This window comes from Elephas maximus, chromosome 7 (assembly GCF_024166365.1).
Source record: "Elephas maximus indicus isolate mEleMax1 chromosome 7, mEleMax1 primary haplotype, whole genome shotgun sequence".
Lineage (NCBI taxonomy): Eukaryota > Metazoa > Chordata > Mammalia > Proboscidea > Elephantidae > Elephas > Elephas maximus.
In genome coordinates, this window is record NC_064825.1 from 69,409,837 (window position 1) to 69,436,311 (window position 26,475).

Consider the following 26,475-nt stretch of genomic DNA (forward strand, 5'->3'; position numbering starts at 1 on the left):
GCCTTCCATCCACCGATCTAATTCTGTTACCCAGAATGGTTTAGATTAAGATTTTCAGCTTAATCAAATATGTTGGTTAATAGACCCACTTTTGGGGTACATTTTAATTAGTTCCCCATTTTCCTATGTAAAGTTAAATAAAAAATTAGCCTTAATATATTCCAGTAAATCATAGAGGACTAGGATAGCTGGGGTTATGCTTTAAAGTGTGCTAATGGTATCAAGAGTATTTAATGTAGATTAACTACCGGTCCTAAACAGTAATACAGAGGAAAACAAAATTAGCGTGATTAGATACACTCGGAGACTATTTATTCTGTTAATTGTTAAAATTTAGTCAGCAGTCAGATGCAAAGAGACTTGCAGCTGCAGCTCCAAAATAGCCCATCCTCCGCTCAGCTGTTGCTAATTAATGTGATTTTCCTAATAACAGTTTTCTGATAGCAGACAGTAGCAAATCAAAACAACTTCATTTTTATGCTGATGAACTCTAACAAAAACAACAACAACAAAAGAACCCAGCAGGATCCAAACAAAAATGTTGCTAACTGCAGACTTACATGTGGCGTTTGTCATGCACAGTTGACCATCAGTGCTGGAAGTTTATTGCACAAATGAACGGGGGGTGCAAGGGGTGGGATAGCATGGCAAGTCACATCATCAGCCACAGTCTTACTGGGTCACTATGGGACATGGTGCATAGAGGATGTCCCATAGAAGAGCAGAAATGTGCTCTGGACAATGACCTGGGTGTAAGTGACCCACCTCTCTTAATTTGTCTGACAGTTTTTTTTCCAAGAGAGAATTCGAGTAGGCCAGTTTGTACCTTTCAATATGAAGAACCACTACTGGGCAGAGTTAGCAGAAGACAACCCAGAATTGGCCACCATCCTTAACGTCCAACCCATCTGTGGTTGCCTATGCCTCTTATTTTGACACACCCCCGCCCAGTACAATCAATTGCAGCTAATTGGCTTCATACAAAACATATAGCACAAATCGTAACAATTTATAAATAACTGGTTTGGGCTTCCTAAGGAGGGTACCAGGCACGTGGAAGACGTCAGGATTTATGAGATTTTCCTACTGACAGTGCAGTACAATAGCAGTGCAAACTGGGCCAGTTACCTTAGACCTCTGAAGACCATGAGAAGCTCGTGGGGGTGCCCTGTGGCTGTCTCTAGGACAGCCTGAACAGAGAAGGATCCAAGTCAGCAGGAGGTTGGCCTCTGCTGTGGAGGTGGCAACTGTCTGGTTTTACTGTTGTTCCCTCATATAGATGAGGTAGTTAGACGCCCCCCCTCCCCGACCCCTTTCCTCTCCATCTCCATTATGACTTCTACCCCTTACTTTGCAAAAGTTTTAAGCAATGTCCAGGGACACGTGCTCTAAAGATCAAGTCCCTCATCTCTTATGAGACATGCAACAAGTAAATGTGGTTACACTATCTCCTGTAAGATATTTTCTATTGATTTGTTGGATTTTCATTTATTCTCCGCCTACTTGGAAAAATTTTGCAGTACCTTGTTTAGGATGGGTACAGGGTTCCAGGGTTGTTCCCCAAGTCCCCCATCTCTTTTAAGTGGTTTACCATAAAAAAAGAGAGACGGAATCAGAATCAATCAATTGCATTACATTTGTATTAAAAAGAATTGCCACAAAAAATAGTAGAGGTCTTCTCTCTGTCTCTTCCCCTCCCTCCCTCTCTCCCTCTCTCTTTGTCCCTTTTCTCTCTTTCCCTCGCCTCCTTCCTTCCCTCTCTCCCATCCTTCCTTCCTCTCCCTCTCTCTAGTCCTTCCTTCCTGTCTCCTGCCCTTCCTCCTTCCTTCCTTTCTCCCTCTCTCCCTCCCTCCCTTATTTCCTTCTTCTCTCCCTTCCTTCCTTCTTTCTTTTCTTCCTCCCTTTCTCCCTCTCTTCCCTCTTTCCTTTCTTAATCTATGTCTGGGAGTATTTTCCCTGAGAAAGGCCAGAAAACATGACAAATTATGCTTGAATTTTGCAGCTTGCATGTGGCCTTGCTTTGCGGAACTCTGTGGGGGTCCCAGATGATCTGTGGCTTAACTCTCATGAGCTAATGTGACTTCAGGATGAGGTCACATGCCACAAGAGGGTGCAGATGTTGAAAGGAAGAAACATGGGCAAGCCCAGAGTGAGCCAAAAATATAAGGGTGATTTTTAAAAGGACCAACTCAAGGGATGAACAAAGTGGAATGCATAGTGCACTTAGCAAGTGTCTTTCCCACAAAGAGAGCATTGGTTTAACCTCCTTGTTGCAGACATACCATCATCCTACTGACTTGCAACATTGTGAAGGGGTTTTGAATTCAGCCTGTATGGTGGTGCCTTTTTAGAACAATGGTTGCCATCAGCCAAACTGCCTAACTGGAACAGAGAAAAGAAGACACAACTTATGCGGCCGGAAATGTTTCGTGGCTCAGACCAGTCACTGTTTGGTGACCACTCGGCAGTCTGGGTGGCACTGCTAATACAGTGGAGTTTATTCTTCTTGTCAGACCATGGACATATGGCAGACACTCAAAACTATGTGTTGAATATAAAGGAGCTAAATTATGGGTAAAGTCACATTATAAAAACATCTCAGATCAACTCACCTTGAATGCCTCCTGCATGAAAGATACTGTGTTAAGTGCTAGAGGAGCCACGGGGTACAACAAGGCCCTGCCCTCATGTTTTGGAGGTACAAAACGTAAACACGCAGTAAGTCAAATGATAATACAAGATATTAAAGTTCAAGCAGATAGCAAGGTACCCAATGCCAGAATGCCAAATGAATGGTAAAGGTAAACCATGCCCTGGAAATCCAAAGGAGTGTGGTCACTTCCAATGGTACCAGTAAAGGAGGCTCTTAGAGGAGATGGGATAGACACGGATGAGTGGGATTTGATTAGGCAGAGAGGAGTGGGAGGTGCATTCCTGGTTGGCTGAGTAGCTGATAAAAGCCAGGAAGAGAAGTGTGATGCACATTCTGCTCGTAGTGAAAAGGCAGGGCTGGCTGAAGCAGAGAGCTCAGGTAGCGGGGAAAAGCAGCTGTCGGACCTGAAAGGTATTCAGGATCACAGACGTTTAGCCAGGAGTTTGGACTGTAATCTACAAGTTAGAGAGTACCCATTATGTGCCAGACACAGTGTTGGGGGTCAGGGGAAGGACTGGTATAATCAGGACTAGGATATTGTTAAAACAAAACAAAATCCAAACCAGTTGCCAGCAAGACAATTCCAACTCATGGCAGCCCCATACGTGCAAAGTAGAACTTCTCCATAGGGTTTTCAAGGCTATGACTTTTCAGAAGCAGATTTCCAGGCCTTTCTTCTGAGACACCTCTGGGCAGGTTCAGACCTCCAAGCTTTCAGTTAGTTAGTTGAACGCTTAGCCATTTGTGCCACACAGCGACACTTATGATGCCATTAAACCCAATGCCATCAAGTTGATTCCTCATAGCGACCCTATAGGACAAAGTAGAACTGCCCCATAGGGTTTCCAAGGAGCAACTGGTGGATTTGAACTGCCAACCTTTTGGTTAGCAGCCAAGCTCTTAACCACTGCACCACCAGGGCTCCATGATGCCATTACTGCCTATTAATCTGTGAAAGGAAAAGATAATGTGCTGGAGGTGATACGTAATCCCTGGCAAAGTGTAGGCAAATTGGATGGGTTGGCAAGGAGGCAGAGACGTGTTAGGTAACTGCAGTAATTGTACAAGGGAATCCGTCCCTTAGTCTTCCATGCATGTCCTCCCTGAGGCTGGAGTGGAGGGGGCTTGGGTGGATACTAACAGGCATGAAAATCACGACTCTACTTTAGAGCAGCGATCCTTGGAGAGTATCTCCCCAAAGAAATGCACTTGCAACCTTAAAGATTAGATGGGAAACTTAGGGGGCAGTGAGTTTATGTTAATGGGGGAGGAACGTTTCGGAGAATGGTTGCACAACTTGAAGAATGTAGTCAATGTCACTCAATTGTACATGTAGAAATTGTTGAATTAGTGTGCGTTCAGCTGTGTATATTCTCAACAACAAAATAAAATAAAATTTTTTTTGCATACAGTTTTTTCCAGGGGTTCAAGGAACCTCTGAAACCCCATGGACCATGAATCCCTAGGTAAGAACTATAACCACCCTCACTCCCCACTATCCCAGCCCCACTCACACCCCAGCTTACAGGGGGAGCACCCTCTGCTCCTCTACAGGAAGCCCCCCCTTCCATAGCAGAAAACCTGGGGTAATAGGCAAGGAGGCTCTCTGAGAAATGGAAAGAAGGGGAGGAGGCCTGTGTTTAAGGACTGGGCTCTGTTGGCCTGGGTTCTGTTTGCTTACACCTGAGAGGACAAGCTTTGGCTGTAAGCCCTTGCTTAACAGCGACCTGCAGAAGGGAGAGGCTCTGAGGCTCAGGCAAGTCTGATGAACTGCAGAGAGTGATGACTTGTGTGAACCCAGCCTGCAATGTGGCAGCCTTTCCTCTCCTTGGAGGCTGGGGCGATTACGTGATTACACCCACGCCCTGCCACGAAGCAGCAAAGACTCTGCACAGAACATAGCCGAGATACCCAGGAGCAACGCTTCTCTTCCTAGTTCTTGTTTTCTAGCTGAGACAGGTTCTATTTTGGATCAGAGCATAGTCTGGAGAGAAACAGTTGAAGCCTTGGGTAAAAAGGGTACTCGGGATAAAAATTTAACCTTAATCTTTAGAAAAAGACATATATCTTAGTTGGAGATTTTATTAAGTGGAATGGCAGTCCTGTCATTTCACATATCTACTAGCATGCATTTCAGTCTTAATACTAGTTCTTACGCTTTTCAGGGTCAGGAACCCCTTTGAAAAGCAAACGAAAGCTATGAACTCTTACTTATAAAAGGGTGCGTTACAAGTCACACAAAATCTCATCATCCTGAGACTTGTCTACAGACCCCAGATTAAGGAAGCCAGGTTGAATAAGACTTGGCCAGATCCTATGCTGGGATCCATGGATGCAAACGTGAATAAGACACAGCCCCTGGGCTTGAGGGGCTCGTGATCTGGTGGGGGTTTGTGGATGGGAAGAAGTTGGAGGCAAAAGTTCGGCGGGCCGCAGACTGCCAGTCAGAAGCTCAACAATATCATAGAAATAGTGAACCACATTGCCAGTTATCCCCTGACTAGTAAGACTCCAAAAAACCAGTTGCCGTCAAGTCAATTCTGACTCATGGCGACTCCAGATGAGTCAGAGTAGAACCCTGCTCCATAGGGTTTTCAACGGCTAATTTCTCAGAAGTAGATCGCCAGTAGGAAGTAGATCGCTTGTAGGTCCTGGTAGATCCCAGGTGCCTCTGGGTAGACTCAAACCTCCAATCTTTTGGGTAACAGCCCTGCACGTTAACCGTTTGCACTTAATACCCTAGATAACAATCCTATTGCAAAATGCTGAGTAATGTATTAAGGCAGATTGAAAAAAAAAAAATTTTTTTTTTCAGAACATCAAAACCCTATGTATGTCTAACCCTGAAAAAAAAAGTTTTCTTAAGAGAAAAAGATGTCTTGGTCTAATGATGTATTATGAGATATTGCCTTCACTTCAGACAAAAAATTAGAAATATATCTCTTTGCAAAGTTAAGAAATGCCATGAATAATTAAGCCAGAGAGATGAAACCTTTAACGGCAAAAAAAAAAAAAAAAAAGGGCAAAAGATGCTGAAAAATAATTATTAGTTCAGTCGAAAAAGAATTACAGAAAACAAGAAATGGTCCTATTTACTACTCAGAATTGCCTACCCGATAGAGTTTCCACAACTGGACCAAGTCCTGCAATCTATTTATTTTGCACATGAGAGTTTATTTAAGATATCCCCAACAGCTAACAAATTTCCAGCCAGTGATCAAGCAGGTAACCCCCAAGGATTTCCACTGTTTCGTCTGCCTGGGTTTACAGGCATATGAAAGCTTCTTCCAGAGTAAAAAGATTGTTTTCCTCGCCTGTGCCTTCCTGTCACACTCCCACTCCCCGTCCTTCCCTTTGAGCCACATCTCTTCTCAGACTGGAGTGTGCTTGCAGAGGTGCTTACTGTCTTCCTAGTCACTGTGAACAGGTGCCTACCCCCTGTACCCTTTGGAAAGTCCCCAGCAAAGCGTGGCAGTGACTCCTCAGCCACCAAATCCAAGCCCTTCTTTTAGGACTTCATCCAGAGTTGTCCTTCTCAGAGACTCTAAGCATCCCTGCCCTCACTTCCTTCAGAGATCTTCACCTGGTATGTAGGGCCCTGTAGAACTGGTTCCTCATCTTTTGAATTGGCCTCTTTCTGTTCTCCCACAATACTTTGCTCATACCCCTTTGAATCAGTTCAGCATGCTTTTGAGAGCAGCATTTATTAGAAAATATGACTAACAATAGCTTCGACAAATAGAGGTTTATTTTTTTCGTATAACAAGAAGGTCAGAGCTAGGTGGCTGCTGGTATTGTTTCACCAGGCAAAACGATGTCTCCGTGATTTTTCTTGGCCTTTTCTTCATGATCATAAAATGGCTGCCTTGTTTTCAGATGTGTTTGTAATCAAGGCTGGAAAATGAGACAGGCCAGGGCAGCCTCATTAATTTCTTATATCTGGAAAGCAAAACATTTTTCAGAAGCTTCCCCCTCCAACATACAAACCTCCCCTTAGGTTACTGAAGCCATATCTGGGTCATGTGGTATACCCCAATCCCTAGCTATGAGGGAGGCTGGGAAAGTAGGAACAGGACTACCATGCTTGGCTTAGCTGGTACTACTCCAAACAAAATGATGGTCTGTAATCAGGGAAAATGGAAGGAACGGATAATGAGTAGACTCTAGTATTTGCTATGCAGTATTCTGACTCATCAGATGACATGTCTCTCTCCCATCAAACTGTCAACTATTTGGTGTCACACAGACTATATGTTATTCATCTTTGTGTCTCCAATTCTGAGCACAGCTTTGTGGCACCTACTCTGTTAACTGAACACATGAGTAAATGAATGTCTGCCTGGTTTTAATGCTTTTCATATCTAAATTAGTTCTTTTAAAACACATCCAGTTTTATTTTCTTTTAACGTCCCTCTTAGGATACTGAAATCAATTCCTTGTTAATTTTCCATTGGAGTTTTTAAGGGATAAAACTGAAAGTGCTAGAGTACTAGTATTGACAAGATATATGATAAAGTTAGGTCTGAAACTGGACAATAATAAAGGAAGATGGAACTATGGTACCAGGGTCATTCTAAGAGGAAATAAACTGAGTGCTAAAATAGATCTTCCTCTAATTTTTTTACTAAAATTGGAACCAGGGCCTTGTAGATATAGCTTTGTCAAATGGTATGAATCAAGGGCTCCAGAAATCTAATGATTATACAATGTTGGAAATGGATTGTAGTCTTAAGAACCTAATTAGCCTCTTAGCCATATTCTGGTAATAATCTAACTGCCAAGGGCACGTGCATCATCTTGGCTCTGATCTGGATCTGACTGAGATGATTCAGGTTGAGATGCCCACTCAGAGCAGATAGCATTGGTTCCCAGGACCATGGATGGCAGACCTTTAGTGTAAGCTCTTTCTGACTGTTGCAAAGAACCCATCACTGTTAACAGACTTAGCCTCTGGAATTCCAAGCCCAGCTTCAATGCTATCTTCCCAAAGAAGTTATCCTTGACCAACTTCATTTCTACTGACAATACCCCCAACTCCACCTCTACCTTTACCTCATCCCAGCCAGACCTTCCCTACCTCCAAGTCACGCCAGCACTTGAGATAATTCTAACATACTGCTTATTGTGAGAGTTATTTGGGTAGGTGTCTGTGTAGGATATGGCCCCTAAAGGATACCACGCAGATTGTCAAAGGCACAGTTTTGTTTTTTTTTTTTTTTTAGAATGGTATGATCTGGACCTCATCTAACCCTCCTGTACCATTTTGTTACCAGATCAAGCCTCAGTGGCCTTATTGTGGGCCATTACTTGCCTCAAGGCCTTTGCATGTACTCTTTTACCTGCCAAGAAGAGCCTTCCCCACTCTTCGTGTGATAACTTCAACTCATCTCTCCGATCACCATTAGAGAGGCCCCCTAGAACTCTTAATCTAGTTAGATTCTCCCATTATTTTTCTCTCAATGTATTTGTCTTTTATTCAGTATGTTTATTCGTTCAATGTCTCTCTCCTGTCCTGGGGACCAAACCAAAAACCAAACCCAGTGCTGTCGAGTCGATTCCAACTCATAGTGACCCTATAGGACAGAATAGAACTGCCCCATAGAGTTTCCAAGGAGCGCCTGGCGGATTTGAACTGCCGGCCTTTTGGTCAGCAGCTGTAGCACTTAACCACTACACCACCAGAGTTTCCATCCTGGGGACCATACATTCCAAAAGTACAAGGATTGTGTTGTTTTTTTTTTTTGTTGGTTTTTTTACCGCTACATTCCCAGGGCTAGCATAGTGTTTGGAAGAAAAGCTTGGCAATCTACTTCCGAAAAATCAGTCACTGAAAATTGTACTCTGACACACTTGGAGTCACAAAGAGTCAGAAGCGGCTTGACGGCAGCTGGAGAAAGAGTGTATTCAAAATGTATTTGTCGAATGAATAATTAAATGAACAAATGAGGTAGAAGAACTTTGCACAGCTATGATATAGCTTTAGCTTAGACAGCTCTTTTGGACCCAAAGTGGTCCCTAAGATCTCCCTGGGCCTTTCAGAGGGTGCTAATAGAGGTCCATGGATGATATTTAACATTTTAAAAGGCAAAATGAAGATCATTATTTAGCTACAAGAGGACTACACTAGAATTGACCAAGGTGGTCACGTTGGTTGTCTCAAGCTAATCAGATGTACTGATGGGTAGATACATGTATTCTTCCTGTAATAACAACAGGAAATGAACTAAGGGTTTCTGCTGTCATTCTAATTGTTTTCCCCTATTAAACCAAACCAAACCCATTGGCATCAAGCCGATTCTGACTCATGGTGATCCTATGCATTACAGAGTACAACTGCTCTATAGAATTTTCTTGGCTGTAATTTTTATGGACACAGATCACCAGGTCTTTCTTTCGTGGTGGCACCGGGTGGGTTCATATTGCCAACCTTTAGGTTAGTAGCTGATTGAAAACTGTTTGCATCACCCAGAAACTTTTGTTTTCTCCTCTAGGTAAGGTATTATATTTCTCTGGTTGCTTTCAAGATGTTTTGCTTTGTCTTGAGTTTTCAGAAGTTTAATTATGATATGTCTTGTGTATTCTTTGCATTTACCTTGTTTAGAGTTCGCTCAACTTCTTCAATCTGTAGGTTTATGTCTTTTGCAAACTTGGGAAATTTTTAGCCATTTTTAAAAAAATTTTTTTATTGTGCTTTAGATTAAGGTTTACAGAGCAAACATGTTTCTCATTAAACAATACGCACTGTTTTGTGCCATTGGCTGGCAAACCCATGATATGTCAACACTGTCCCCTTTTCGACTTTGGGTTCCCCATTACCAGCTTTCCAGTCCCCTCCTGCCTTCTTGTCCTTGCCCCTGGGCTGGTGTGCCCATTTAGTCTCATTTTGTTTCGTGGGACTGTTTAATTTTTGGCTGAAGGGTGAGCCTCAGGAGTGACTTCAGTACTGAGTTAAAAGGGTGTCTGGGGCCATACTCTCAAGATTTATCCGGTCTCTATCAGATTGGTAAGTCTGGTCTTTTTTTGTGAGTTAGAATTTTGTTCTACATTTTTCTCCAGCTCTGTCTGGGACACTCTATTGTGATCCCTGTCAGAGCAGTCAGTGGTGGTAGGCAGGCACCATCTAATTGTGGTGGACTCATTCTGGTGGAGGCTGTGGTGGTTGTGGTCCATTAGTCCTTTGGACTACTCTTTCCCTTGTGTCTTTGGTTTCCTTCATTCTCCCTTGCTCCAAATGGGGTGAGACTATTGGAGCATCTTATATGGCTACTTACAAGCTTTTAAGACCGCAGACGCTACTCACCACAGTAGGATATAGAACATTTTCTTTATAAACTATATTATGCCAATTGAGCTAGATGTTCCCCGAGACTATGGTCTCCAGCTCTCAGCCCAGTGATTTGGTCCCTCAGGGAGTTTGGCTGTGTCTATGAAGCTTCCATGACCTTGCCTTGTACAAGCTGTACTGGCTTCCCCAGTATTGTGTACTGTCTAATCCCTCACCAAAGTTACCACTTGTCTATTGTCTATTTAGTGTAGACAATAGCCATTATTTCTTCAAGTACTCTTTCAGCTCCATTCTCTTTCTTTCCTTCTGACACTGATGACACAAATGTTAGATCTTTTGTTATAGTCCCACAGGTCCCTGAGGAACTATTCATTTTTAAGTCAACTTTCTCACTGTTATTCAGATTGAATCATTTCTATTGTTCCATCTTTAAATTCATTGATTCTTTCCTTTGTCCTTTCCATTCTACAGTTGAGTCCATCCATTAAAAAAAATAATAATTGTATTTTTTAGTTCTAAAATCCTCACTCCCTCCTTTTTCTGTATCTTATATGTCTTTGCTGAGTTTTTTTTTAACTTTTATTGTACTTTAAGTGAAAGTTTACAAATCAAGTCAGACTCTCATAGAAAAATTTATAAACACCTTGCTATATACTCCTAATTCCTCTCACCCTAGTGAGACAGCATACTCCTTCCCTCCTCTATTTCTTTTCATGTCCATTTGGCCAGATTCTGACCCTCTCTACCCTCTCATCTCCCCTTCAGACAGGAGATGCCAACATAGTCTTACGTGTCTACTTGATCCAAGAAGCTCATCCTTCACCCGTATCATTTTCTACCCCATAGTCTAGTCCAATCCCTGTCTGAAGAGTTGGCTTTAGGAATGGTTCCTGTCTTGCGCTAACAGAAGGTCTGGGGACCATGACCTCCAGGGTCATTCTAGTCTCATTCAGACCATTAAGTCTGGTCTTTTTACGAGAATTTGGGTCTGCATCCCACTGCTCTTCTGCTCCCTCAGGGGTTCTTTGTTGTGTTCCCTGTCAGGGGAGTCATTGGTTATAGCCATGCACCATCTAGTTCCTCTGGTCTCAGGCTGATGTAGACTCTGATTTACGTGGCCCTTTCTGTCTCTTGGGCTCATAATTACCTTGTATCTTTGGTGTTCTTCATTCTCCTTTGCTCCAGGTAGGTTGAGACAAATTGATGCATCTTAGATGGCTGCTTGCTAGCGTTTAAGACCCCAGACGCCACTCTCCAAAGTGGGATGCAGAATGTTTTCTTAATAGATTATATTATGCCAGGTGACTTAGATGTCCCCTGAAACCATGGTCCCCAAACCCCACCCCTGCTACACTGGCCTTCGAAGCATTCAGTTTATTCAGGAAACTTCTTTGCTTTTGGTTTAGTCCAGTTGTGCTGACCTTGCCTGTATTGTGTGTTGTCTTTCCCTTCACCTAAAATAGTTCTTATTCTACTAATAAGTGAAAATTCTTCTCCCTCCCTCCCTCCCTCCCTCCCTCCCCCTTCTCGTAACCATTAAAAGAATATTCTCTTCTCTGTTTAAACTATTTCTCAAGTTCTTATAATAGTGGCCTTATACAATACTTGTCCTTTTTTTGCTGAGATTTTTGATATTTTCATTTCTTTCAAGCTAGTCTGTAATTGCTATTGAAACTTACTTGTGATGACTGTTTTAAAATTCTTGTCAGGTAATTCCAACATCTGCATCATCTCAGTGTTGGCATCTGTTGATTGTTTTTCCTCATTCATATTGAGATTTGCAGGGTTCTTGGTAAGAGGAGTGTTCTATTTTATCCTGGACATTTGGGTATTATGAGACTCTGGATCTTACTTAAGTCTTCTGTTTTAGCAGGCCTTTTTTGACACTGTGCCAGTGAAAGAGGGAACTACTTCACTACTGCCAGGTGCGGGTTGAAGTCCAGGTTTCCCACTCGGTTTCTGTTGGCCCCTGGTTGGGGAGGGTGTGCCTCCTTACTGCCATATGAGGGTGGAAGTTCGGGATCCTCACTAGTCCTCCACTGACACCACCCTAGTGCTCTGCCATTCCTTGGGTTCCAAGGTTCCCAGCCAGTCTGCTTTCTTCTCTGCACCTTTCAGGGTTTTCTTATATATATATTTTTTATACGTAGCAAGACTTTTTAGCTGTACTTAGTGGGAAGAATAGGGGAAAGTGTGCCTACTCTATCTTTTCCAGAACTAGAAGCTCCCCATTATATTTTAGCATTTATAATTCATTCATTCTATGAATTTTTATTGAGTGCTTGCTTTATATTAGGTACTGTATACCCAGCACTAACAAACTTCTTTGTTTCCACATAACACTTCTCACAATTTGTTAATATGTCTGTTTACTTGTTTATTCTTTTCCTTTACCACTTTAGGACAAGGGGGTTTGGACAGTGGGTAGAAGGCAGTGGGTGTGGTTATAAAAGGCTACCATAAGCTTTTCTTATTGTGTCGAAACTGTTTAGTGTAAGAACCTAGAGAGGTGATAACATTGTAAAGAACTAAATACATGCGCACACACAAATAAATATTCAACAACTGGAGAAGCTAAGTAAGATTAGCAGATCATATCAATGTCACTATCGTGGTTATGATATGGTTTTGCAAAATGTTACAATTGGAGGAAACTGAGCAAAGTTTACAAGGCATCTCTGTATTATTTCTTAAAACTGCATGTGAATCTTCAATTATCCAATAAAAACTTCTAAAATTAAAAAAAAAAGAATCATTCTTGCTCCCTCTGTCTTTTGTTTCAATCAGTGCTATCACCAGTTCTCTCTCTAGTTACTGAGATTTGTATATAGGGGATCAGTTTACTTAACATTCTCTGCCTCAGTTTTCTCATCTGTAAAATAGGGATAATATTAGCGCCGACTTGATGGGGTTATTGTGAGGACTAAATGAGTTAGTGTTTGTGAAGCACTTAGAACAGTGCTTATTTGTTAAATAAACAAAGAATAAATAAAATATTTTGTACTCAGCCTTCTCTTCCTGCCCCAGATCCAGTAAGTTACAAAGTTCAGATAAGTGTTCCTGCAACATGTCTCATAGAGTCTCTATTTCCACTGGCCCTCTCCCAATTCAGGGCTTCAGTACCACCATTGCTGCCTCCTCTACGAAGCCTTGCCAGCGTGGAGTTAGTCACTGCTCCTCTGCCCCCATGAATCCTCCATTATTGTGCTCAACATTGATTTCCAGTTATCTTTTTCTGTTTCTCATTTTCCCACACTGGACCAGGAGCTCCTTACTGGCAGACTCCATCTCTTATTCATCTTTGAATTTTCAGCTCCTAACAAAGTGCCTGGCACAAAATAAGGGCTCAGTAATTGTTTATGAGTAAGCTTGTGACAACTGCAAGAATTGCTTCTTCGCAGTGATGGTAGACTGCTGCTGCTGCTGCCGTTGTTGTTGTTAGGTGCCATCAGATCAGTTCTTACTCATAGCAACACCATATACAACAGAATGAAACACTGCCCAGTCCTGTGCCATCCTCACAATCCTTGCTAGCTTTGACCTCATTGTTCCAGCCACTGTGTCAATCCATCTTGTCAAGGGTCTTCCTCTTTTTCACTGACCCTGTACTTTACCAACCTTGTTGTCCTTTTCCAGGGATTGGTCCCTCCTGATAACATGTCCAAAGTATATAAGACAAAGTCTTCCCATCCTTGCTTCTAAGGAGCATTCTGGCTGTACTTCTTCCAAGACAGATTTGTTTGTTCTTCTAAACGTCCCTGGTGTGTTCAATATTCTTCAACAAAACTGTAATTCAAAGGCATCAATTCTTTTTTGGTCTTCCTTATTCATTGTCCAGCTTTCATATGCATATGAGGTGATTGAAAATGCCATGGCTTGGGTCAGATGCATCTTAGTCCTCAAGATGACCTCTTTGCTTTTTAACATTTTAAAGAGGTCTTTTGCAGCAGATTTGCCCTTAAATCTGTAGGTTTCTGATCCCAAGCATAGATTGTGACCTACTCATGGGAAGCTATGCATTTTTTATATGTCCTGTAGATAGGGTTCTACGGACAAACTTGCACTGTTCTTCTCCCATGGGCACGTTATCACGGGCTGCCAGGATGCCTGTTAACTCTTGGACATTGTCCCATTTCCTAAGATCCACCTAACTCCATGTTATGGGTTTATTTGTGTCTTATTTTCCTAAAAAGGCATATTCAAGTCCTACCCTTCAATACCTGTGAATGTGACCTTATCTGGAAAAAACACCTTTGCAGATATAATTTGTTGGTTAAGATAAGGCCATTTGGGAATAGGGTGGGCCCTAATCCACTATGACCGGTGTCCTTATAAGAAGAGGAGAGAGACCAACACAGTGGAGAAACAGCCATGTGAAGACTGAGGCAGAGATTGGAGTCATGTTGCCACAAGTCAAGGAATGCTTGAAGCTACTAGACTGTGGAGAGACAAGACAGAATCTTCCCCTAGAGCCTTCAGAGAGAGAATGGCCCTCCCAACACCATGAATTCAGACTTCTACAGACTTCTAGCCCTCAGATCTGTGAGGCAATGAATTTTTGTTGTTTTAAGCCACACAGTTTGTGGCTTAAAACTAAGACAGGCCATATAAAAGATGGGTGAGGGTTTGGATCATGGAATGCACACAGACTCTAAATATTAGCTGATTGATGTAAGGCTATGGTCAGGTGATCATTCAGTACCCCTGTGAAGTAAAAATGGGGATAGCCTCAACACCTGGTGATGTTATCATCAATGTGATTTCAATACTTCATTCCTTGGTCCTCCTAAAGAGGTCTTCTTTCAGAAGAGACTAAATGTTACTTATTATAAACCGGATCAACTCTATGGGAAACATCCCTGAGATTGTACAGACATTTCATAAAGTACTTCAAGAAATGCTTGGTAATAGGGAATTTACTGGAATTGGAAAGGAAGTTTGACAAAAATAGTCTGAAGACCACAAACACAAGCTTCATTTTGGCCATTTATTATCTCTGCCTGAAGCAGCTGACCAGATAGCACCCTCGCTCCCTCCACAAGCGAAGGAGACAGGCCTGAGATCAATCACAGTAACAGCTACTATTTATTAAGTGCTTATTATGTGCCAGGCACTTAGAGGCTGGTGGTGACTTAACAACACCGACGATAATGTCCACCATGTACTAAGTACCTGCTACGTGCAAAGTGCTGCCTTAAGTACCCTGCATGAATGACCTCTATACAAGTGACCCAGCCCCTGAAGAGCCATGCATATTTTTAAGTAATTTCATGTCCTGTTATCTCCCAAGTCCTTTCGTTTCAGAGGTCTCCCTGTCCCTTTTTGGTTAAGAGCAGGATCCCAGTCTAGACAGCAAACCCACAACCTTTAGCAGACTCTAGCTTCACCTCAACAGGCAAATTCCCCAAGGAAAAAAGACTAGCAATAAACTCTTCAGACCTAAAAGGGACATGTATCCAAGAGATTCAAAATGGCATTCCTGGAAGAGTTCCATTTTACGTTTAAAAGAAAACTTTTGGAATGATTAGTGAGTTATTTAGAACCTTGATGTTCCAAAGTTGGAGAAGCTAGCATACCGAGAAATTTTATTTGGATTTCCTTAACACGCTCTCTCATGATAAGAAGTATTCAGTATATAAATGCTATGCAACAGGGCTGCCAAATTGCAACACAAAATGGGAGAAACTTGTTATCTTGAAATGCTGAGAGAATTCTTACTAACAGCTTTCTCATCTTGTAAGGCTATTATTTTTCTGAACTACCATATGATTTACAAATCTCAGCTGAGTTTTATACTTTTGATGAGAGAAGCCTCCAAGTGAAATGCGTTTTCTCCGAATATGAAATCCTTGCAGGCATTGACTAAATGCGGAATGAAAAGAAACATCTTCTGCAACCAAACCTACTAAAGTCTTGGTCTCTGCTAACACATCTGTAGGGATATGTTGGTCTTCCCCAAAGTTTCAGGCTCAGCTTAACTCTTCTCAAGCTACACGGTTGCCCTGGGTGACATCCACCACTCCAGATACTACAACTCTTACCTGTGCACCAAACCAAAATAAAACCAAACCAGCTGCAGTTGAATCAGTTCCTACTCATGATGACCCCATGTGTTTCAGACAGGGCTTCCAACCCAGTTCTTTCCAGTTCCAACCCCTGCTGAGAATTTGCATTTATAACAAGTTTCCTGCTGAGAATTTGCATTTCCACCCCAGGTACACTGATTCAGAATCTACATTTCAACAAGTTTCCTGGGTGATTCTTATGTATAACTTCCTGGGAACTTGTTAGAAATGCAAATTCTCAGCAGGGGTTCAGACCAGAAGGAAACAGAGAAGCCCTGATTTCAGAGTAGAACTGCACTCCATAGGGCTTTTAATGGCTGTGATTTTTTGGAAGTAGATCACTAGGTCTTTCTTCAGAGGGGCCTCTGGGTGGATTCAAATTGCCAACACTTCAGTTAGTAGCTGAGTGCTTAGCCATTTGTGCCACCAAAGGGCTCCTTACCTATGCGCCAACACGAAACCCGTTGCCGTTGAGTCAGTTCCGACTCATAGCAACCTTATAGGACAGGGTAGAACGGCCCCATCAAGTTACCTCTGTGCCAATGACTCCCAAGTCCATATTCCCATCTCCTTGCATCTCTCCTAAGTTACAGGTCTGTGATGGCACAGTGGTTAAGTGCTCAGCTGCTAATGAAAAGGTGAGTGGTTCAAACCCACCAGCCACTCTGCAGGAGAAAGATGTAGCAGTCTGCTTCCATAAAGATTACAACCTTGGAAACTCTATGGGGTGGTTCCACTCTGTCCTGTAGGGTCCTATAGGGTTGCTATGAGTCAGAATTGACAGCAGTGGGTATCTCTAACTGCTCACTGGACTTATCACCATCATGTCCTATAGACAGCTCAATCTCCACTCCTCTTCTTTTCCCAAACCCTGTTCCTTCTCCTTGAATCCCAGTATTGAAATGATTCTAATGCCTATAGAAATAAGTAAAATACAGTCCATCCTCCCAAGAAACTTATAATCTAGCACAGGAGACAAAAGTAAACAGGCAGTTGCAATACCAGTTAATAAGTGCTGCAGTTGGAGAAATCCAAGAGACTGTGGCTCTCATAGAAAGTACACCCAGTCAGGGAAGGCAACCTGAAGAGAATAACATCTTAGTTGGGTATGAGTTAGGCAACTGAAATAAGTGTGTGTGTGTCGTATGTGTGTGTGTGTGTGTGTGTGTGTGTGTGTGTGTGTGTGTGTGCACTCCAGGCCTTTCTTCCTAGCTCATCTTAGTATGGAAGCTCCGCTGAAACCTCTTCAGCACCATAGCCACACACAAGCTGACAAAAGAGTGATGGCTGCACATGAGGTACATTGGCTGGGAAGTGGGTCTCCTGCATGGAAGGAGAATTCTAGCACTTATCCACCACTGCCCCCCTCCCCAGTTAGTACCTCCAAAACCGAAAAAAAAAGCAAACCCATTGCCGTAGAGTCAATTCAGTGACCCTTCTTCAAATCTAAGCTCAGACATCCTTTCTTGGGGAAGCCTTTCCCAGATTTGTCAGGACTTCCTACGTTGGATTTAGTAGTTTGTACTCTCACCCCCACCCCATACACACACACTATACTCTAAACTTTAAGAATGGGAAATGGCCCCATCTGTCTTGTTCCCTACAGTTTCCCCCAGCACTTCCCACAGCATCTGACCACTAAGCAGGCCCCCAACAACTGTGTCGAAAAATATATCAGTAAATATAACAGGCAAACAAGTGGGGGAAAGGCTGCTTTGGCTGAAATGTGGATGGAGGCCAGAGCCTTTGGTTGAGGTGGAATGTTGGGCCTCCCACTAGGCCTACTCATTGCCCTCCATAGGAGTCCCTGAGGCACTTCTCTTGGTGGGCAACATCGCAAAAGGGAAAGGCATTGTTGTAGATTGTGGGATGCTCTGACTAACAAAAGGTTTTGGTATGTGGCTTTGGGGCAGGGATCAATGTTATTCTCTTGGCCCAAGGAAACTTTCCTGCTTAATGGTCAACAGAATGGATAAATGATCAAAGTAGCTTTGTGTAGAAAAGAAGCATATCTCGTTCATTTATTTCAACATCTAGTATCCCTTGGGTGAGTAAAGACTATAAAAGACATCTGTAAGCTAGACTGAATTTTATTCTTTTGTGCAAGACTGGATGTAGAGTTGATGTTTCTTTGGAAAGGCATCTTGGCCTAGGCCCAGACCATCTAGAAATTCCTCTGTCCTCAGCAGATTCATGCACACATGGGCCCATTCCTGGGTCTGAGATCGGGTGACACAGGGAAGATCTTGTGACTCCATCACTTGGTCTGTGTGGTCAGCTATAATATAGTCACCACCACCACCAGCCCCAGCTGCTGTCGAATATTCTGACTCATGGCGGCCTCATGTGTGTCAGAGTAGAACTGTGCTCCATAGGGTTTTCAGCGATTGTGACCTTTCAGAAGTAAATCACCAGGGTTTTCTTCTGAACTGCCTTTGAGTGAACTCGAACCTCCAACCTTTTGGTTAGCAGCCAAACATGTTAACCATTTGCACCACCCAGGGACTCTGTAATATAGTCAAGGGATCTCTTTATCTCCTAAGTATGGCAAATGGAACTGAAAATTACATTCTGATTGAGAAGCGTGGCTGAAGAAAATCAATAGAAATGGCCTAAGGTCCATTGGCACTGTCTCAATTTTAATTGTCATAGACTTTCAAATTACTGGAACACTGGGTTTCAGGATTCAACCTCTACAAGACCAGCCAAAAATAAAGAGCAGAGGGGTTTAAAGGAGAAGCGGCCTGTCTGTGCAATCCCAGATTAAAGAGTAAGTCTGTGCTGGCCAAAAGTAAGTCATTTTTCAGCCTCAAAATATTCTTTCCAAATTCTAAGATCCTGTGTTTGACAAGAGAGAGATATAACAGCTGAAGCTGTCTTTGTTCAGAATGTAGGAGACAGTGTCGTCTAGACTTTTGGGAAAGATGTAGAATGACATTTTCAGAACAAATCAAAATATATTTTTAAATTCCTTTTTTCCTTCAGGAAGAGGTTTGACACTCTTCTATGATTTGAATTTGGTCGATCTATAAATGGCCTCAATAGTTTGATATAAAAAGTAGAGTAAAAATGAACCATTGAGGAAAGTTACTGAAAATGCTGTTAGTTTACTTTCTTACCTAAATTATATTATCAATACCACCACCAACAAAGCAACTAGCGTTTCTTGAGTAGTTTCTGGGTATGTGCTAACCTCTTGATGTATTTTCTTATTTAATCCTCACAGCAAACCCATGACGTAGGTATTATTATTATTATTTCAGTTTTTTAATGAAGAAACTGAGGTACACAGAAGTAGAGTGACTGACCGAAAGGTGGCCAAGCAAGGCCCGGGCCTGACTCACCTGGTCAAACCCCGCCTTCTTACCACCATGCTGTGTCTTCTTTCCTACAGAGCCAGCATCGTACAGAAACGCATCATTTATTTTCAAGATGAGGGCTCTCTGACCAAGAAACTTTGTGAACAAGGTAAGAACGAGCTGGTGGGGCAAGGGACGATAAATAGAAGGTAGTTCATTTAGTCTAAGCATTTGCCACAGGAATTAAGGTGAATTGGGCTTTCTGAGTTCCTCTGGGTTCTGCTTCCTCGTGTAGCTCCAATTTTTAATCTGGATGTGTGCTCTGGATAATTGGATCCGCCTTAAACTCTAATTACTTAGCTTGATTCCCCGGGTAGCAGATAATGTGCCTTATATTGGTGTCGTCTTCTTATTTTTGTGAAACAGTGATTATTCTGAAGAGGTTCATTGGAATAATTCACAGGACTTAATTAAGGAATGCACAATTGTGTACCTTTAAAAAGTCTGTAATGGGTCTCTGGAATACTCATTGCAGCAGGATTTGTTTGGCATCCAGGTAATGGGGCAGGGGGAGGGGGGAGGATTTTTCTCCAGAGAAGACCAGCAGGGGATGGGGATGCCAACGGGGACCTTGACCTAGTGATTTTGCCACAGTAGAGGATGGGGTCTTGGATTTACAAGCACATCAATCCTCTACTCCTGGGGTTGAGGACATTCTAACAAAGCTCACAGAAAGGTTAGAGGTTAGAATGGAGTCCTTGGTTTAGATCAGGCCTGGGTTTGAATCTTGCCTCTACCCTTCCTAGCCACATGACCTTATAACTTAATATATGTAAAATAGTACGCCTCCTCCCTGGCGCATAGTAAATGTTATATTTATAAGTGCTAGCTCTTGCCTTCTATATCAGAAAGCTCATTTATTCATCTGCTGTAAAAAATAAAGACCTTAACAATCTAAATGTATTTAGAAGTTATTAGAGAACTAAATAAAAATAGAAAAATTCTATTATTATCCATCTTAACTATCTCATTTCTATTCATTTTTGCAGAATTTTTATATGCATTTAGAGCAATTACTGTTTTGAGAAGAAATAATTCTCCCCAATACTAGCAAATCATAAGCTACTAAAGAAAAGAAAGGTTGATAAAGGTCTTCTGGGAAAATAATAGTAATAAGCCAGGTACTATTTTAAGCACTTCACATGCATCAAGCATATAATCTGTACAACGACCCTATATAAACCAAACCTGTTGGTGTCGAGTCGATTCTGACTCATAGCAAGTGTGTAGGACAGAGTAGAGCTGCCCCATAGAGTTTTCAAGGAGCACCTGGTGGATTCGAACTGCTGACCTTTTTGTTAGCAGCAGTAGCACTTAACTACTATGCCACCAGGATTTCCACAACCCTATGTCGTAGAAACTAAACTATTATAGTATCCCTATTTTACAGATGAGGAGCCTGAGACACAAAAGGTTAAATCACTTGGTGAACATGATAAAGCTAGTGATAGAGGGCAGGGTTTGAATACAGTCCAGCTGTCTCCAGAGCCAGTGCCTTTAGCCATTGCCTTTGTATCAAAGGAAAACATATAGTTGCTGTCAAGTCAGTCCAGACTCATGGCAACCCCATGTGTGTCAGAGTAGAACTGTGCTCCACAGGGTTTTCAATGGCTAATTTTTTGGAAGTAGATCAGCAGGCCTTTCTTCCAAGGTACCTCTGGGTGGACTTGAACTGCCAACATTTTGGTTAGCAGCCAAGTGTATTAACCATTTGCAACACCAGGGACTCCTCCATCAAAAGGACTACCTCCCAGCTTAGTAGCTTGCATCACTGGCAGATCAATGTATGGTAGCCCTATAGGTGAGCTAGAGCAGAAACTAGGTCCTAAGTGATTGCTTGGTGAGCATGGGAACAGAAAAAGCAGAGAGAGTCGGATGGCCTGCATCAGGGTCAAGTCTGCCGCAGGGGCAGAGAGGAGTGTGTGGACAGCTTCTGGGGAGACATCACCACACATGACTTTGGTGACTCTCCTTTCCTGTATTCCATTGCTTGTAAGTTCACTCAGCCTTTCTCCAAATGGAACATCTCAACTGCTGAGGCTCTTGATTCCAAAATCACAGCCACACTCCTGCCCTGCCACCATAAGGTGGCCTCTGGGTCCCATGGGTTAGAGGTTTAGGTGTTCTGGATCACACATTTCCAGGCCATCTCCTGGCCTGTGCCCACAGACAGCTATTCACAGACTCTCTGGTGTGGGTTTGTTAGTTTGTCAGAGGACGACCTTATTTCCTGGAATGGAGGGTTCTTAGGGAACACTTCACTGGCACTCCTGTGTACTGACAACAATCATTAACTAAAGTGCACTTCCCAAAGCCTCCACCTTGATGTTGTTTGAACCCTTTGTCTAAGCTGTGAATATGCTAAAATTCTGCAGAGATAGATAGTGTCGATAAAATGGCACGGCAAACCTCTATTAGCTGTCACTTCCAAGGCAGAGATCCTAGCAAAAGGACTGTGAGTGCATCTGTATCAAAAGACCACTTTTGAGGGTAACTTGGTGGCCAAAAAAGAGGCCCAGCAGGACCTGAGCTGTGGGCTCATTAGGTGCAGTTAGGGATGAGCTCAGGGACAGCAGACCCATGAAGAGATCCATCAGCAAAAGAGATCACATTAAGAACTCCTTTCAGATCGAAACATGGAGCAAAGCGGTTAAAAAAAAAAAAAAATGCATATGCCCACTTAATTATCTCTAACTCTTTCATTACAGTCTTGACATTCTTTTCTTCCTTGTTAAGTCAAATCAAGTCTATCAAGGAACGAGAGAGAGAAACTTGTACTTATTACTTTTTCCCAATTGAACCCATTAATCCACAGGGGAAAAATTAAGAGCTGCAAAGATTTAAAAAAAAAAAATGGTAATCTATTGTTTTTTGTTTTTAAGAAACAAAACATCAGTTCAGAATTAACAGCAGAGAAAAATCAAATATCATTCAGAATGCAACAAATAATAAATAGACGTACACACGCACATAATTAATACCAGATCACAAACAAGGAGAAAGACAAAAAGGGAATGATGAAGGGGAAAGCAGAGAAGAGAGAAAACTGTGAGTTGAGAGTGGATAATGAGAAAAGGAAGAAAAGGAGAGAGAGGCAGAGAACAAAGGAAGGGAGTAGAAAAGGATGAAGAGTAGAGATGGGGAAGGCTGGCACCTCAGGAGACGCTCCAGGGCCTGTGGTCACCCGTATTCCACAGGCTCTGCTGCAGTTTGGCCAGAAGTTAGTTATCATTTCTAAGTTACCATTTGTTAGCACTACCCTGTGAAAACCCCATTCGTTTCCCAATAGACTTTTCCTCAGTATGTCTGTTTTTGTTTTCAAACTTAGAAATTTATTTTTTAATGGAAGTTTATTTTCCTTTAGGATTTCAGAAGGTTTATTTTAAGTGTACTCCCTTGAACCCTTGGAAATATCTTGACGTTTACTACCTGTATCTGAAACAGGGCTTCGAATAGGTATGTTCCTTCCAATTTGAACCCCTGCTGAAAATTTGCATTTTTAGCCAGTTGCCAGGCAATGCTGATGCTGCCAGTTAGGGACCAATTCCGAGAACCACTAACAGAGCAGTGGTTCTCAACATTTATCATACATAAGTATCACCTGGGAATCTGTTAAAATGTAGATTCTGATTCAGTATATCTGGGTGAAAATGCAAATTTTCAGCAGGAGAACTGGAACAAACCAGTTCAAAGCTCTGATCTGAAAGCTCTCTTGATAAGGTGAAGCTACCAATTTGCCTAATCTTGGTTCTTTGAGAGATTAGTGCTGCCTCATTTAACAACAGCAAGTATATCTTAGGTCTGAACCCCTTTTTCAAAACTAATTTAGTTTTTTTTTTTTTTAAGTAATTGATCTTAATAGGGATGCAAAAAATTAAATCTTCAGAAGTTACTGATTTGTGCTACCCTTTCTAAAATATATGGAGCAGGCCTTGTCTCCTTAGCTGTCAAAATGGCTCACATGGGAAGGAGAGCTGGGCTTCTTCTTGCACATAAGGCAGAGGGGTAACCCTAAATGTAAACAATGCTCTAGCCTCTCCCAAGTAGCTAGATGATGATTTCTACTTTAGGTGATTTCACACCTCTTCTTTGGGGCTGTTTAGAAATACTGGAGCCAGGTAGAAAGATATTTTTTGAATGCACGACGCTTCATTTGAAAAAGCAAAAACAGAAACAATAACAAAAAGGTTTTTCTGTCTTTAGGGTTTATGCAGACCTATCCAGAGAAAGCCTTTCCTGGACGTGATATAGTGCAGAGATTGAGAACATGGGCTCTTGATTCAAAAAGACCTAGACTCCCAGTTCTGCCTACACCACTCACTAACCCTGTGACCTTGGGCAAGTTACCTAATCTGCCTCAATTTATGGGTCTGTAAAATGGGAATAATCAAAGTACTTACCTCCTTAGGACTATTATGATTAAATGAGACCATATATGAGACTCAATACATTGTAGTTATTATTACAATGTCCAATATTTTTGTCTCCATCCTAGGATCCAAAATTGATTTATTCTGCCCATCACTGATTTTGCATATTGAAACCAAATGAACCCAGTGAAAAGCAAAGGGAAGACTTGTAAAGCACTTTTCCTGACACTCAAAAAGATTTTTATGCTCTTTGTCGCTACTTTGTATAATATTTTAGAGTAAATGCCCAACTTGCAAAAAAGAAAAAAAGAGCGTTTATGTTAATACTACTGAGGAACAGAAGAAAAAGTAATTGAAGCAAGTTGCATCTATAGTCATTGTTTTCATCTTGCAGGAAGCCCAACAGATTGGAAGCAACAATGCACAGTTAGGGTTATGGGCTTGACAATCAAAAATACTGAATTTATTCATGTAATCTCTCTTTCCCCACTTATCAACTATTCACAGCTCAAAATGGGGGTGGAGAGGGAATCATCTTATGTTTTTCCAACTGTTTCTATGCCCAGAAGTAAACCTGAACTTAGGACGTATTTCCAAACCCCGTCACTCCCAGTGAAGTCTCTGAAAGCTTGATAAGAAGTGACATGACTATATATGCACACCTTTCTTTTTAAATTTTCCTCAGTCGTTTATATCTCTCTACTTGTTATCACTGCTTTCCTTCAAAGTTGCTACTTCTGGTACTGGCAGTTTTGCCCCAGAGAGTATTTCTTAGAGAAAACACACACACGTACACGTTCCTCTTAAAATTTGATATAGACATCCTATGGTGGGAGGGATAGAGGAGTCTAGGGCCCAGAAAGAATAATTGAGTCAAATTTTACCCCTGATACTCCAAGATAGTCTCCATATCAAATATTCTGCCCTATTGGTCCCATAAATCTCCTCAGATTATTAGAAACTTCTAATTTTTTTTTTTTAATTTCTGAAACATAGTTACCATACTCAGAGGTATACAAAATCCCTTACAGCTCAAGTACTGATCAGGTTCTAGGTCTTATTAACCAAAGAAACTGCAACATACCTTCTTATCTCAAGGGTTCAGGATGAGACCAAGATGGCGCTGCCTTATAAACGGCCCATATTTGCCACCTAACACGGTGACTCTTGCGACTCTCTTTCAGACTCTACCTTTGACGGGGTGACTGACAAACCGATCTTAGACTGCTGTGCCTGTGGAACTGCTAAGTACAGACTCACATTTTATGGGAATTGGTCTGAGAAGACGCACCCAAAGGACTACCCTCGTGAGTAAAGTATTTACTTTATGGGCTGGGGGAAAAGCCCATTGCAAAATGCTGTCTGGTTGTGGGATAAACTAGATCAAGTATATCAGGTCTGTTTGCTCTTACCAACTGATTCATGGCATGCACATTCCAAGTAAGTGAATTCATTGAGACAGGCAAACGTAGTAGTGGTATGCTTTTAGCTTCTTTGCATATCATTGTTCTAAGTATGTTCTTATCTGTGATTTAAAAAGTGTTCCTGAATTCATGCTGCTTATCTTCCTGTCAGGCATTTGGTAACCTCAGCCCTCCTATAAAGGCCCTGTCCATGAATTACACAACAGGCCTCTTTGTGCTGGAAATAGCTGGCAAAGGGGCCTGCTCTTGACTCCACAGACCAAGGTCAGTACATACTCAACGTTCTCACCCATGGCAGATGTTGGCAATCAGTCAGCACACCCTTTCCCTGCTGATTCTAGAACGCTTTATAACACCATTTTCCTGATAGCCAATACCAATCCATAAGAGCATTCAGCAGACCCCAAACTTGCTATTTTGGAATAGATCCTCAATCAGGATCCTACTAATTCCTTCTCATCATACAAGTGTCTTAGTAAAGACCTAACATGTGCCAGGCACTATGCTAAGATCTGGAGATATAATTAAAACAAAACAAAACAAAAATCAGTTGCCATTGGGTCAGTTCCAACTCATGGTAACCCCATGTGTGTCAGAGTAGAACTGTGCTCCTTAGGGTTTTCAATGGCTGATTTTTCTAAAGTAGACCACCAGGCTCTTCTTCCAAGGTGCCTCTGGTGGACTCAAACCTCCAGCCATTCAGTTAGCAGCCAAGCTCAGTAACCATTTGCACCACTAAGAGATATAATACTGAACAAAAAAGACACAGCCCATGTCCTCATGTGACCTGGAGCCTAGTGGGGAGGCAAACTACTCAAATAATCATACAAAAAGATGTGAAAGTTACAACCGAATAGTGGAATTACTGTGTGACAAGCATTTTTGAGTAGGTTACATTATTTAATTTTCAAAATAACCCATTTTTTGTGGACAAGGTCACTGGTGGTCAGGAAAATGTCATGACATAATCAAATGTAAGTTATGGATCCAAGATTCAAATACAGATTTGTCCTGCTCCTTGTTCTGGCATTGGTCTGGGTTGCCTTTAAGACCTGATGTCTCCCAGCCTCTCTAGCTGGGTGGCAGCATGTCCAAGCATGGCACTGAGCGTATTTTTCAGTTCATTTTCTGTTTGTTTGTTTGTTTTTTCTTATTCATTTCACTTTGAAGTTGCCTCAGCTGCGAGAAAAGAATGGCGCTGAGGAAAGAGAATCAAGACAGGGATGAATATGGGTTAGGCCCCAAAGGAAAGGGGAGAGAAGGGCACATGGTTGGGGCCTGGGAATACCCAGGCTAAAGCAGACTGCAATGCTTCCAAA

General features: G+C 42.0%; 1 protein-coding gene and 1 long non-coding RNA gene across 3 annotated transcripts in view; one reads left to right on the top strand and one right to left on the bottom strand.

Annotated features, from left to right (window-relative positions):
* LOC126079464 (uncharacterized) overlaps positions 1–24,973 on the bottom strand; it is a 79,852-nt gene extending 54,879 nt beyond the window's left edge. Inside the window, exon 1 of the long non-coding RNA XR_007518215.1 lies at positions 24,817–24,973. This is a non-coding gene — a long non-coding RNA (uncharacterized LOC126079464). The remainder of the gene's footprint in view (positions 1–24,816) is intronic.
* The window catches only part of SPON1 (spondin 1), a 353,087-nt gene that overhangs the window by 142,799 nt on the left and 183,813 nt on the right, over positions 1–26,475 (top strand). For both annotated transcript variants that reach the window (XM_049890475.1, XM_049890474.1), the window contains exons 4-5: positions 19,398–19,471; positions 24,917–25,039. In XM_049890475.1, the coding sequence (XP_049746432.1) occupies positions 19,398–19,471; positions 24,917–25,039 (197 nt within the window). The remainder of the gene's footprint in view (positions 1–19,397; positions 19,472–24,916; positions 25,040–26,475) is intronic.